Below are 14,801 nucleotides of genomic sequence, written 5' to 3'. Positions count from 1 at the left end.
AGTCTTCAAAATCCTGGAAAAAAAGGAAACTGCTTCAACTGGGGACATGCTAAGAATCACCCTAATTACCTTGAAAATGTGAGAATTGGCTTTAATTGCCAATTCAACTGCCTGGAAGAATGAGAAATCACTTCCAGGCAGTCGATGAATGAATTTCTCAACTCCCTTGAATAAAATGCAAAAGATTTCAACTGCCTGGAGAATTTGGAAAAGAAGTTCAACCATCTAGAAGTAAAATAACTTGAATAGAAAAATCCTGGAAACACTTTAAGGAATTAAAGGTGAAAAATTGGAACATTCTTAGATTTCTACAGTTAAAAAATCGCCTTTTTTACATAAATTTCCAACGTCGTCCTTTCTGTAAAATACTAATGTAATTCCTGGAGAATTGTTGACTTTACAGCTGGGTTCTCACTATTTTATACAGAATGTACCACAAATTTGGACCAAGCGCTAATCTGATTATATTATTCCAGGCAATCCAGAAACGAATGATTTCGTAGCATCGCGTTCAACTGCCTGGAATAGATCAAATACTTCATTTTAAGAGAAAAAAATCCTCTGAAGAATGCAAGAAAAAAAATTCATGAGATTCTACGCCAAACAAAGTTTTTCAAAGAAATTTTAAGGAGCGATTGCCAATACCTGAAAGAAATGAGAAGTCTTCAAAATCCTGGAAAAAAAGGAAACTGCTTCAACTGGGGACATGCTAAGAATCACCCTAATTACCTTGAAAATGTGAGAATTGGCTTTAATTGCCAATTCAACTGCCTGGAAGAATTGGAAAATTAATTCAACTGCCTGAAAGAACGAGAAATCACTTCCAGGCAGTCCATGAATGAATTTCTCAACTGCCTGGAGTATTTGGAAAATAAGTTCACCCATCTAGAAGTAAAACAACTTTCTGGAGACAATTTTATCAACCAAAAACCAATGCAATCAAATTACGCATGAACATCTATGCAAGCAGGATTGTTAAATCGTAATAAAACCCCAAAATAAGTGCTGTACATATTGTTTTGCCTCGTATATCGAACTTTCCCAAAAAAGTATTCAGCTCAATTCACCCCTTGAACCAAGTTAACCACTGAATCCTAAAACCAATAGAAAAATCCTGGAATTCCTGGACACTATAAAATTTAAGGTGAAAAATTGGAAAATTCTTAGATTTCTACAGGGAGAGTCTTAAAAAATCGCCTTTTTTTACACAAATTTCCAATGTCGTTCTATCTATAAAATACTAATGTAATTCCTGGAGAGTTGTTGACTTTTCTCACTATTTTATACAGAATGTACCACAAATTTGGACCAAGCGCTAATCTGATTATATTATTCCAGGCAATCCAGAAACGCATTATTTCGTAGCATCGCGTTCAACTGCCTGGCATAGATCAAATACTTCATTTTAAGAGAAAAAAATCCTCTGAAGAATGCAAGAAAAAAAATTCATGAGATTCTACGCCAAACAAAGTTTTTCAAAGAAATTTTAAGGAGCGATTGCCAATACCTGAAAGAAATGAGAAGTCTTCAAAATCCTGGAAAAAAAGGAAACTGCTTCAACTGGCGACATGCTAAGAATCACCCTAATTACCTTGAAAATGTGAGAATTGGCTTTAATTGCCAATTCAACTGCCTGGAAGAATGAGAAATCACTTCCAGGCAGTCGATGAATGAATTTCTCAACTCCCTTGAATAAAATGCAAAAGATTTCAACTGCCTGGAGTATTTGGAAAAGAAGTTCAACCATCTAGAAGTAAAATAACTTGAACAGAAAAATCCTGGAAACACTTTAAGGAATTTAAGGTGAAAAATTGGAACATTCTTAGATTTCTACAGTTAAAAAATCGCCTTTTTTACATAAATTTCCAACGTCGTCCTTTCTGTAAAATACTAATGTAATTCCTGGAGAATTGTTGCCTTTACAGGTGGGTTCTCACTATTTTATACAGAATGTACCACAAAATTGGACCAAGCGCTAATCTGATTATATTATTCCGGGCAATCCAAAAACGAATTATTTCGTAGCATCGCGTTCAACTGCCGGGAATAGATCAAATACTTTATTTTAAGAGAAAAAAATCCTCTGAAGAATTCAAGATAAAAAACAAATTCTGTCAAACTTACTGCTTTCACATACGGATCGAATCCCGGAAAATTCTCGTCGACCATCCTCAAAGCCTTCTGGAACGCCTCCTCGAACTTCCTCCCGATAGCCATCACCTCACCGACGCTCTTCATACTGCTCCCGATTTTCGTGCTCACCCGCGCGAACTTACTCAGATCCCACCGCGGTACCTTCACCACGCAATAATCCAAACTCGGCTCGAAACACGCTGTAGTCACTCCTGTAACCGAATTCTTGATATCCGGAAGTGGAGTGCCTAGGGCCAACTTGGCCGCCACATAAGCCAACGGATATCCGGTCGCTTTGCTGGCCAACGCGGAACTTCTCGATAATCTCGCGTTCACTTCGATGATATAATACTCCTCCGAGTGCGGATTGAGGGCGTACTGGATGTTACACTCGCCCACCACCCCGAAGTGTCTTATCACTTTAATCGCGGTGGTTCTGAGTAGGTTGTACTCGCGATTCGATAGGGTTTGACTGGGTGCGACCACGATCGATTCCCCCGTGTGGATACCTAAAGGGTCGACGTTCTCCATGTTGCAGACGGTCAGGCAGTTGTCGAAGGCGTCTCGGATCACCTCGTACTCGACCTCTTTCCAACCTTTTAGGGATTTATCGATTATTAGTTGGCTGGAGTGGGCGAGGGCTTGCAGGGCCAACGCTTTTAGTTCCTCTTTTGTATTGGCGAAACCTAAGGGAAAAAATGGGAATATTCGTTAAAGGTTCGTGGATAATCCTTTTGCTTTGTATATCCTTTTTGCGAACGAATTTAAAAACAATTTATATAGAAGAACAATAAAGAAGAACCATATCCCCATTAACATTACATCCAAAGAAGTTTAATTAAATACATTTCTCACTCACAGGCTTTAAGCAATTAACCAGGCTTGGCTATTCAAAGTTAAAATTATTGCCAGAAGGACGTAGTTTTAAAAGATTGTCAACCTTTTGTGAACATTTTAGGTACTGGGAATATTCTTTCTAAAATTAATTTATTATTGATCCCCAAAAGTGACTGGAACAAATAGCCTGCAAATGGCTTAGGAATCTATCGGTCAATTCCAGGAATATGTTTCCTCAAATTTAAGGTATTGCTAGTAAGTCAGACTAGCATGAATCTTTTTGAATTCCTGGGATATTTCTCTTAGAAACGAGTGTTTTAAGAGTATAATACCACCTCTATTCGTCATCCCTTAACCAGGGTGGAAATATAGTACCTCAAAATTGTTAAATGGGTCGAGTTATACCTTGTTTGCAAGTTCTTTCCATTCTCTTTAAGACTATATCTAGTTTAAAGGATTTTACTTTAGCGGTTCTCAAACTGTTGACTATTTAACCATTTAATACAGTTTTTTTTTGGGAAATAATCGCAATTCTTTGCCAGACTATTAATTGATAACAATCATACATAAACACTAGTCCAACATATGCCGAAAATGACCTCCATGCAATAATACAGATTTTATGACTGATTTTTTTGATTAATCGACGTCGCACATTTCGTAGCATGATTTAAAGGTTATGGTAACCATTTTTTCCATTTTTTTGGTGCATCAGTACGAAATCATTCGATTTAGTTAAAGTTTCACTAAATCGTTAAGAAACTTTTATTTTTACTTAAAAAATATATTTCAATTTAATGGTCTAACTGGAGAACTTTTTTCCTTCAGTACAAAAACGCGGATAACTTGGGCAAAAATTGTTAAAATTTAGTCAAAGTTTTGTTAAACCATTAAGAAAACTTCATTTTACGTTACCAAATATGTTTCAAGTTGATAGTTTAACTGAATAAATTTTTACAGGCTGTCAAAGATTGTGGTAACCATTTTTCCATTATTTTGGACCTTCAGTACAAAAACGCTGATAACTTCGGCAAAAATTGTTAAAATTTAGTCAAAGTTTTTTTAAACCATTAAGAAAGCTTCATTTTACGTTACAAAATATGTTTCAAGTTGATAGTTTAACTGAATAAATTTTTACAGGCTGTCAAAGATTGTGGTAACCATTTTTCCGTTTTTTTTGGACCTTCAGTACAAAAAAGTTCATAACTTTGGCAAAAATTGTTAAAATTTAGTCAAAATTTTATTACACCATTAAGAAAACTTCATTTTACGTTACAAAATATGTTTCAAGTTGATAGTTTAACTGGCGAATTTTTTACAGGCTGTCAAAGATTGTGGTAACCATTTTTCCGTTTTTTTGGACCTTTAGTACAAAAACTTTCATAACTTTTGCAAAAATTGTTAAAATTTAGTCAAAATTTTATTACACCATTAAGAAAACTTCATTTTACGTTACAAAATATGTTTCAAGTTGATAGTTTAACTGGAGAATTTTTTACAGGCTGTCAAAGATGATGGTAACCATTTTTCCGTTTTTTTGGACCTTTAGTACAAAAACGTTCATAACTTTTGCAAAAATTGTTAAAATTTAGTCAAAATTTTATTACACCATTAAGAAAACTTCATTTTACGTTACAAAATATGTTTCAAGTTGATAGTTTAACTGGATAATTTTTTACAGGCTGTCAAAGATGATGGTAACCATTTTTCCGTTTTTTTGGACCTTTAGTACAAAAACGTTCATAACTTTTGCAAAAATTGTTAAAATTTAGTCAAAATTTTATTACATCATTAAGAAAACTTCATTTTACGTTATAAAATATGTTTCAAGTTGATAGTTTAACTGAAGATTTTTTTACAGGCTGTCAAAGATTGTGGTAACCATTTTTCCGTTTTTTTGGACGTTCAGTGGAAAAACGTTCATAACTTTTGCAAAAATTGTTAAAATTTAGTCAAAATTTTATTACACCATTAAGAAAACTTCATTTTACGTTACAAAGTATGTTTCAAGTTGATAGTTTAACTGGAGAAATTTTTACAGGCTGTTAAAGATGATGGTAACCATTTTTCCATTTTTCTGGACCTTCAGTACAAAAACTTTCATAACTTTTGCAAAAATTGTTAAAATTTAGTCAAAATTTTATTACACCATTAAGAAAACTTTATTTTACGTTACAAAATATGTTTCAAGTTGATAGTTTAACTGGAGAATTTTTTACAGGCTGTCAAAGATGATGGTAACCATTTTTCCGTTTTTTTGGACCTTTAGTACAAAAACGTTCATAACTTTTGCAAAAATTGTTAAAATTTAGTCAAAATTTTATTACACCATTAAGAAAACTTCATTTTACGTTACAAAATATGTTTCAAGTTGATAGTTTAACTGGAGAATTTTTTACAGGCTGTCAAAGATGATGGTAACCATTTTTCCGTTTTTTTGGACCTTTAGTACAAAAACGTTCATAACTTTTGCAAAAATTGTTAAAATTTAGTCAAAATTTTATTACACCATTAAGAAAACTTCATTTTACGTTACAAAATATGTTTCAAGTTGATAGTTTAACTGGATAATTTTTTACAGGCTGTCAAAGATGATGGTAACCATTTTTCCGTTTTTTTGGACCTTTAGTACAAAAACGTTCATAACTTTTGCAAAAATTGTTAAAATTTAGTCAAAATTTTATTACACCATTAAGAAAACTTCATTTTACGTTACAAAATATGTTTCAAGTTGATAGTTTAACTGGATAATTTTTTACAGGCTGTCAAAGATGATGGTAACCATTTTTCCGTTTTTTTGGACCTTTAGTACAAAAACGTTCATAACTTTTGCAAAAATTGTTAAAATTTAGTCAAAATTTTATTACATCATTAAGAAAACTTCATTTTACGTTATAAAATATGTTTCAAGTTGATAGTTTAACTGAAGATTTTTTTACAGGCTGTCAAAGATTGTGGTAACCATTTTTCCGTTTTTTTGGACGTTCAGTGGAAAAACGTTCATAACTTTTGCAAAAATTGTTAAAATTTAGTCAAAATTTTATTACACCATTAAGAAAACTTCATTTTACGTTACAAAGTATGTTTCAAGTTGATAGTTTAACTGGAGAAATTTTTACAGGCTGTTAAAGATGATGGTAACCATTTTTCCGTTTTTTTGGACCTTCAGTACAAAAAGGTTTATAACTTTTGCAAAAATTGTTAAAATTTAGTCAAAATTTTATTACACCATTAAGAAAACTTCATTTTACGTTACAAAATATGTTTCAAGTTGAAAGTTCAACTGTAGAACTTTTTCCTGGCCGTGAAAGATGATAATAACAAATTTCTTCCGTTAATTTGGACGTTCAATGGAAAAACGTTTATAACTTCGGCAAAAATGGTTAAAATCTAGTTAAAGTTTCATCGAACCGTTAAGAACATGTCACTTTTCATTAAAAAATGTGTTTCAAGTTGATAAAAGGTCTCTAGTACCGTTGTGATGCCTCCTGTTTATGCAAACTTATCTTCCTAATGTAGAGGTCTATAATTTTTACCTGGCTTTTTCGACAATACTAACTTATAATAATAAATATTGAGAATTTTTGGTGAATTTTATACAACTGTTTAATTTAAATTATTTTTTATGCTTAACAAATGCCTAATTTATTATTATTCCTAAGTAACTGGAATAAAGAGCCCAGGAACGCCTTGGGAAACTATTGGTTTATTTCCAGGAATATTCTTTCTAAAATTTAACCTCTATTGCTAGTACATCAAACGAATATTAATTACACAAACAAAAAATGATTTTTTTTTACAATTCACTGATACATATTCGCTCTATAAAATTAAAGATGTGCATAGCTTTTTCCTAAATGTTTGTTTATTTGTTTCCTTATTGGCATAAATAGCCTAATTTATAAAGAATTATAGACCTTCATTAATGTCACCACAATCTTGAAGCAACACCAATAAGACTTTTTCCCCTATAGTCAAATAAAATTTTATCAATTAATAAATTAGCAACTTTCTCAGTCGGTCCTAAAGAAGTGAATACAATGTTTAAATATTGTCGTTAGTTTTATTTAAGTCAGTATTTGGTGACACATCAAAGCTAGATACTGTAGGTACCTCTTGGTGGGTAGATAATATATAACATAAAAGACATTACTATAGTTGATGGGCAATAACGTTTTTGCTTTAAAATAAGTAAAGTTATTTGGTCTGTTAAAAGTATTACTCGATTACAAATGTCACTATCTTTTTCATCAAGTTGTGTGAATCAGAACTTTCCAATGCCTGTTTTAAGAAATCCGAACTTTGGTCAATGAAGTCATGAAACTTCTCTAGAGATGAAGAGTATGATTAATAAAGCTCACAATAATCAGAAGACTTATACCTAGTAAATAATTTTTTACTTAGAGTTATTCAATTAAGATTATTAGATCAATTCAGTTATATTAGATTAATTAATTCAATGATATTAGATTAATTCGGTTAATCGTCTACAACCAATCCTAGGAATTTAATGTTGTCTTTTATAGGAACATCAACGTTTTCAGTATCGACTTATTTAGTTTTGGGGCAATTTCTTTTTTTGCATTAAGAAAAGCTGTTTGCGTAAACCAAAACTTATGTAAGTTGTTTAAGGATACTTAAATAACTCTTTCACTGGTTGTAGCTACAGAAGACGAGCGATTATCAAGAGAACAAATAGATAAATTTGACCCCTAAAAAACTACTTACCGGATCCCAATCCACCCAAAGAAAAAGCCGCCCTAGCCAAGACCGGATACCCCAACTGTTCGGCCGCCCCTAGGGCCTCCTCGACGGACGTGACCGCCATACTCGGGGCCACCTTTTCCCCAATCTGCGCCACCCTTTCGCTGAAAACCTTCCGATCCTCCGTGTCAATGATGGCCTGGATAGGGGTGCCCAATATTTTGCAATTGTACTTATCGAACACGCCCATACTTTGCAACTCTATGCCGCAATTCAAGCCGGTCTGACCGCCGAACGTTAACAACACCCCCCCGGGTCTTTCCGACCGTATCACTTGCTCCACATATTCCGGCACCAAGGGCAGAAAGTACACTTTATCCGCCAACCCTTTGGAGGTCTGCACCGTGGCGATATTCGGGTTTATCAAAACCGTTTGGATGTTCTCCTCCCTAAGGGCTTTGATGGCTTGCGAACCGGAATAGTCGAATTCCCCGGCTTGTCCTATGGATAACCCTCCCGAGCCGATAATCAGGACTTTTTTAGGGATTTCTTGTAGAGGCGACACGTCACTGACGAAACTCAGTTTTTGCTTCAGCAACTGTTTTACACACTTCTGTTGGTTTTTTTGCTGAATAGCGTCGAGGAAAACGTCGAATAGACCCTCCAAGTCCTCGGGACCGGCCTGGTGTTCCGGATGGAATTGTACGCTGAAATATGGGAGATTCTCGTGGACGATTCCCTCGTTGGTTTTATCGTTCGCGTTGGTGAAAAGCGGATGCCAACCGGGCGGTAATGTGGCAGGATCGATGGCGAAACCGTGGTTCTGTGACGTCATGTAGCAGCGACCGGTGTCTTTGTGGATGCAGGGCTGGTTGTGACCCCTGTTGCCGTATCTACATGAGAGATTTGTTGAGAGAAATTCAAGTTTTTGACGTTGCGTTAGGATTCTTTATGCAGCCACCGCAGGCAGTCAGTTTGGATAAGGAATTATTCAAATGGGATCCTAATAGCTATCAAGTCAAAATGTTGTATCATGCTCTAAATGTCTGTCACTTAGTCAGGTTTATTTTTATTACTTATAATCATATATACAGTTTTTCTAGCTTTAAGCCAACATATTTCAGGCTCTACACATAGAGTAAAGGACCAAGTACTGTGATCCCTATGCCACACCCACATTCAAATCCTCTATGTCACTATTATGTCCATTAACAGTTGTAAAGTGGTACCTACCGACAGCATATATATAAAAGTTGAATTCTCATTTATATATCCCTTTCTCAGTCTGAAAATTAGAAGAGGATGGGAATAAAATGATGTTTTTCTGGTATAATTGGACAGATTACTGGAATTTTCAATATTAAGTTCGTTAAAATGTGAGTTATTAACAGCTCTAAGATATTTTGTTATTTTTTGTTTTGACTCTCCAAACAACCCAGTCACTCTATAATTAATTTAATGTCAACAATTGTGCTCTGTCTAACTTCAGTCCAGGTGTCTCCAGTAAATATAGCAAGTGTATTATCAGCATAGGAAATAAGTGAACCAACTGAATGCCCATAAGAGAATTTATATAGATAATAAAAAGTACAGCTCCTAGTATGGTTACTTTTTGTTTTTCCTCATTTTACTATTTGTTGCTGTTCACCCAGATAACTCTCAAAGACACTCAATACACCTCCCTATAAGTACTGAGAACGCTTAATAGGAAGTGATGTGGCATAGTGTCAAATGACTTTTCAAGATCCAGGAAACTGGACAAACATTTCTTATTTTACTGTCCAAATCAAATGTAACTGCTTGAAAGAAATGAAAAATTATTCCAGGAACTCGAAACACCTAAAAAATTACTTTAACTGCTTGGAAAAATACCAAATATGACCCTAAATGGCTCAGAAATTAATGTGAAGGTTTGAAATGTAATAAAACAAAAATTGTCTTCAAAATTACCTCCCAAATGCCTGGAATAATTGAAAAATAATTTCAGTGTATTAAAAGAAATTATTGCAACTGCCTGGAATAAATTGAGAAAAACAGTTTTTAGCAATTTTCCATTATAATCAGGAAACCAATTTAAGAATTAGTGCACTGATAAACAATAACACAGTCCACAGAAAAACATTAAAATTTAGAAAGAAAAAAGGGAGTGTTTACCTGCAGTATGCAGAACTTCTTAATTATTCATTTATAACATAATTATTAAGATTCCTCACTTACTTCATTTTGAAACTTTTACATCCGATGGCCATGGACAGCAGCTGATGTCCCAAGCAAATACCGAAAACCGGCTTCTTCTCGGTGCAATTTAACACCCTTTTAAGGTTCTCGATGGTTTTCTGGCACATCTGCGGGTTTCCCGGACCATTACTCAAAAATAAACCGTCATATTCGTCCACATTGAGTTTATGGTCCCAGGGCACCAGATCTACTCTGGCCCCCCTGTTTATAAAACAGCGGATTTGATTGAATTTCAGTCCGCAGTCGACCGCACAGATCCTCGGAGATCCTGTGGGGTTATATGTGATGGTTTTCTAAAATTCATATGATTTTCATTCATTTCAAAGATATTTTAATAATGCAAAAAATGTTTATCAATGAAAAAAAGGCTTTAAGGTACCTTAGTAGACACTTCTGCCACGAGATTTCTTAAATTCGGGTCTTCCACTGACACTGCTTTAGTGTCAATGGGTAAACTGTAAACTATTTTACCCAATAAGCTGCCACTTTCCCTAATAATTTTTGTTAAATGTCTAGTATCGATTCCCTGAAATAAATAATCAAAATTAACTTTATTCAAGTATACTACCGCAGGGAACTCACTTGAATTCCAGGTACATTTTGCCCCTTCATCCAATCGGATAAGGTTTTCACGTTACGCCAATGGCTTGGTTTGTCACAGTGCTCGTCCACAATGAGGGCAGCCGCCCAAATTCGATGAGATTCAAAAAAACTAAGAAAAAACTTGAAAATAAGGAAGAGAAATGTTTGATAATTAAAAACTTACTAAGGTAAGCCATTCTCATCCAGTTTCTCTTCGGGAATGCCATAATTGCCAATCAGGGGGTAAGTCAATACTAAGAGTTGAGAGTGGTAACTCGGGTCAGTCAAGGACTCTGGATACCCCACCATACCAGTTTGGAATACTGAAATTTTTGATTGGCAATTTATGAATGGAAACATTAAGATTAATGGAGTTACTTAAGAGATTCGCCTGCTTGTTTTATGGCACTGCAGGGAGGAAATTGCTCTTTTACTCAAAATTTAAAAAAAGTTGGGTTATGTATGAGTGAGAAATGGACCTCTTTTGCTATGGCATGTTTCCAGTTAAATGTTTTTGCTCGTTTTATCACTTTATTGTCACAAATAATTTTCATAATCATTACTTTCCTAATATATTCCATCTGAATATAATACATATTGAGAGGTAAATAAAAATAAAATGTAATTATATGTTTATATTAACTTATGACAGGTGTTGCCTAGCAACCAAGTTCCTATTCCCATAATACCTTGTTGACAACTGACGCTAATCAGCTTAGGAAGCGCAGTTGCCATACATTAAAATAAATTGAAATAACAAATCAGTTTTAATGTAAAAATTACGGGTAAGTTATTTAAGTTTTATGGTATATTTGATTAATAAAGCATATTATGTGGGTTTGACTTAGAATAAGGCAATTGAGGGCTATAGATTATAGGATTAAGAAGGCTGTATTGGCAACACTGCCCACTCGTCATTTGTTTACTGTTTTTATAATTTAATTTTTGTTTCTCATATTATAAGATATAAAATAATCCGATGCCTATACACCATACCCTATTAAAAAATAAAGTACAAATCCATATATATATAAAAGAAACACAAACGACCTTTGCTTCAAATAGTATCAAAACCACGTGTACTCGAAAAACATGCTGTTTACTACTTACCAACTTCCCCGTCGATCGGTTTTTTTGCGCCGAACGATTTTCCCGCGAGAATTACCCCGTTTTCCAGCACGAGGTAAGCCGGCACAGATTCCTCACTGTGTTCCACCATTTTTCACAATTTTAATTTAAAACCAGGATGTTAAATTAATTAAATAACTCAAGCCGGTCTACGATAGTGCGTAGCCACTAGTGGTACTATCGTATACCAGATGTAGATGCTGTGGTACCCTGGTTGGACCTTAATATAAATCAATATGATTAAACTGGTTTCAACCGGCTTCTAATTTTAATAGCGTTAGGTTAAATTAGTTTACTATTAATTGGCCTGAAAAGGTTTAATTTGTACTAATTTTATCACAAAAATTAAAAAAAATATAGAGGACAGTGACGTCACGACAAGGCCGATACCCCCACTTCCCTGTCAAAGATTGACAAGTGACTTTTAGTCGATAATTTGAGGTTAGAATATTTGAAATATCAATATTTACCTTAGCTTAAAGAAGTATTAATCTATGACCACAAAACCAAAAAAACAATGTTTTTAACGAATTATGCCGATATATTTCAGCATAAATACACAATTATAACTTCCGTGACGTGCTTAATAATTCCCTATTACGCGTGGAGGTCCTTATTTAAGTACAGAGAGCAGTTAAAACAGTTCCTAGCAGAAGAACAAGTGTTTGTCGAGAGACACAACTGCGTTATCACTTATAAAGCGAACGAAGGGATTTCTGGATGGTTTCCCAATAAAAATCTGATGGCCCCCCGTGCAGAGAAGATTTACGAAGACCTATATGCCCCTGTGATATATTTTATTCAAACAGCTCGACACACCTTGGATGTGGCCTTTATGTTAATCAGTGTGAATCTGATTTATGTGGAGCTGGTTAAGGCTAAGAGACGCGGGGTGAAAGTGAGAATTTTATGCAATTTTGCGCATATAGAGGGCTGTAGGGATCAAATTTCTAGCCTTATCCGCGAAGGTAAGTTCCCACTATGTCAATTACTCTTGTATTATTCTATCCTTTTTGTTAGGGATAGAATATCAGTTTTTTATTGGTACCAGCTCTTCAATGGACACCATTATGCACCACAAATTTATGGTGAAAGATTATGATGAACGAACAGGAGAAGGATTTTTGTGTACTGGCTCGATGAACTTTACATCAACCTCACCAACTAACAACTATGAAATGCTTGTGTTTAACACAAACCGAAATGTGGTCAAAAGTTTCTCTGATAATTTCGAGGAATGTTGGAATGATGTTAAGTTAGATAATGAGGGACTAATTAACAAAACTATCCTTATGGACGCCCAGTTTGATAGCTAAGTAACACTGACAATATTTGATAATAGATTCTTAATTTTTTTAATAAATGTTGGAGGAAAGTAAGGAGCAATGGGTTTTATATGTTTGTTTAAGTGAATTACATTTTTTAGTGGCACTTTAAGATACAAAAATTTGAATAATTGACTGGATCTTTTAGGCATTTAAACCATTTCTTTAAGGCATTTGATTGAAAGTCATTTTGGGTTTATTTTTTATTGTTTTCCTGTTTGTGTAAATACCATTACATACATATCGGGGTGTTCACAATACATCTATGACTATTTTAACGTATTTGCTCCCTTTTTGCTCTACGATGCAACTTAAACATTAACAATTCCATGATAAAGACCATGAAAGCGATCAGATAACCTGCAAGTAGCACGAGTAGTGCAGACTTTAGAAACGCTACTTTTAACGGGTAATACCTGGGGTGAAAGTAGTACTTAACAATTCTTAAGTTAAATTGTTGTTCAAAGTGGACCATCAGGCCTGCCGAGCTCATCCTACTTAAGATCTTATTGATTTTACCCAATAACGGCGAGCCATAACTGAAAGGGTAAATGTTCCATGCGGGCATGATCACCTCGGTTAAGACGATGCCGCACATCCGGTTTTTCAGGAAGTTCTTTCTTACTGCCAAAACCGCAAAAGAATTTACCAGTAAATACGCTTGATTCTGACAAGTTTCTAAATCCTTGTGCAGCTCAAAATGGCTGTTTACACCGGTGGAATTGAACCGGGTTTCGTTTAAAACCTTGTAAATATCCGGGTCTAGCACCTTGGACATAAGCTCGCGATAACTGTTTGATAGTCTTATAGGATAAGTTTCCTTATAAGTAATATCCGCGATGGTAAGCGGAGCTACTGGTCTCTCAGCTATTGTTAGGTCTCTGGGTAGTAACGCGAGCAAAGCGTAATTAATCAAACTGGACGTTAGTAAAATCAGGATGAATGTTACCCCCAGGGACCTCGTTTTCCTATAGGAGCATCCCTGGCCAGAGATCAAAGCGAATAATAAGAGTAAAGCGTCTGAATCTGACAGCAATCTGGATTTCCGGAACTTGGATATTAAGTAGAATATTATCATGAGTGTGCCTGTTGCATATAAATTCGAAAGTCTGTTCCAGAGATGGAACCTTAGGAAGTTATTCGGCGCGTAGTTGAACGGTACGAAGGCCACGATGGATTCTCTGACGCGTGGGTAAGTGTATTCCACCTAAAATTGATAATAAATGGACAATTTCAGTTTGGTTATTATTAGCCATCTTCGAGTATTTAGTGAGGAAATAGTTCATAGTGTATAAGCCAAGTAAGATATTTTCGTGATTTCTTTACAATATATTGCAAGGTTCTCTGGAGATCGATTTGATGTAAAAAAAATGGTTCTGGGTTGCAAATTGGGTTTACTAGAGCAATTTCGGTTTCAGAGTTTCCTAGTTCCCTAGTTTTTTGAGGATAACTTGACAAATTTTCGAGCTACTTACATGGGGGTTACACTCAAAGCAAAAGCGTTTTTTAAGAAATAATTCCATATACGAACCATTTTGTGGGTCTAATAATTACTGAGTTAGCACCAGTTTTACCCAGCAAGTCCCGGTTCTCTTCAGATTTGGAGTTTTTGAAACAAATTTCGATTTTTTTCGTTATTCTTGGACGTTTTCTCATATTACTTCTCAGTTGTTTAGGGTATTTAAATTATAGGGAACTCTTATGTAGATTAATTCTATATAAAAACTGTGATCCTGAGTCAAAAAGTACCTTAACTGGACAATTTTGATTCCAGCGTAATTTTTGCATGGGTCTTAATTTGAATTTTTAATTTTAATACTAAATTTTATTTAGACAATTTGTTAAAAAACTTTC

General features: G+C 34.7%; 2 protein-coding genes across 4 annotated transcripts in view; one reads left to right on the top strand and one right to left on the bottom strand.

Moving 5' to 3' along the window:
• The window catches only part of LOC126746370 (CAD protein), a 73,767-nt gene extending 61,786 nt beyond the window's left edge, over positions 1–11,981 (bottom strand). For all 3 annotated transcript variants that reach the window (XM_050454599.1, XM_050454600.1, XM_050454601.1), the window contains exons 1-7: positions 11,605–11,981; positions 10,679–10,817; positions 10,495–10,624; positions 10,292–10,438; positions 9,892–10,205; positions 7,699–8,567; positions 2,125–2,819 (exon numbers count right to left, since the gene is read on the bottom strand). In XM_050454599.1, coding sequence (XP_050310556.1) covers positions 2,125–2,819; positions 7,699–8,567; positions 9,892–10,205; positions 10,292–10,438; positions 10,495–10,624; positions 10,679–10,817; positions 11,605–11,713 — 2,403 coding nt within the window. In that variant the 5' untranslated portion in view covers positions 11,714–11,981. The remainder of the gene's footprint in view (positions 1–2,124; positions 2,820–7,698; positions 8,568–9,891; positions 10,206–10,291; positions 10,439–10,494; positions 10,625–10,678; positions 10,818–11,604) is intronic.
• A 69-nt stretch (positions 11,982–12,050) lies between these two features.
• On the top strand, positions 12,051–13,004 carry LOC126746372 (mitochondrial cardiolipin hydrolase). Its single transcript, XM_050454603.1, has 2 exons — positions 12,051–12,590; positions 12,643–13,004. The coding sequence occupies exons 1-2, from the start codon at positions 12,140–12,142 to the stop codon at positions 12,936–12,938; spliced, it is 747 nt and encodes a 248-aa protein (XP_050310560.1). The 5' UTR covers positions 12,051–12,139; the 3' UTR covers positions 12,939–13,004.
• Positions 13,005–14,801: the final 1,797 nt, after the last annotated feature.

The sequence above is a fragment of the Anthonomus grandis genome, chromosome 17 (assembly GCF_022605725.1).
Source record: "Anthonomus grandis grandis chromosome 17, icAntGran1.3, whole genome shotgun sequence".
In the NCBI taxonomy this organism is placed as follows: domain Eukaryota; kingdom Metazoa; phylum Arthropoda; class Insecta; order Coleoptera; family Curculionidae; genus Anthonomus; species Anthonomus grandis.
Note: the sequence above shows the minus strand (reverse complement) of the source record. Positions and strands in the feature narration are given on the sequence as shown.

Coding starts and splice junctions, on each gene's coding strand:
- LOC126746372 (XM_050454603.1), top strand. CDS start 12,140: ATGTTTTTAACGAATTATGCCGATATATTTCAGCATAAATACACAATT. Junction 12,591..12,642: donor TTCTAGCCTTATCCGCGAAG/GTAAGTTCCCAC, acceptor CCTTTTTGTTAG/GGATAGAATATCAGTTTTTT.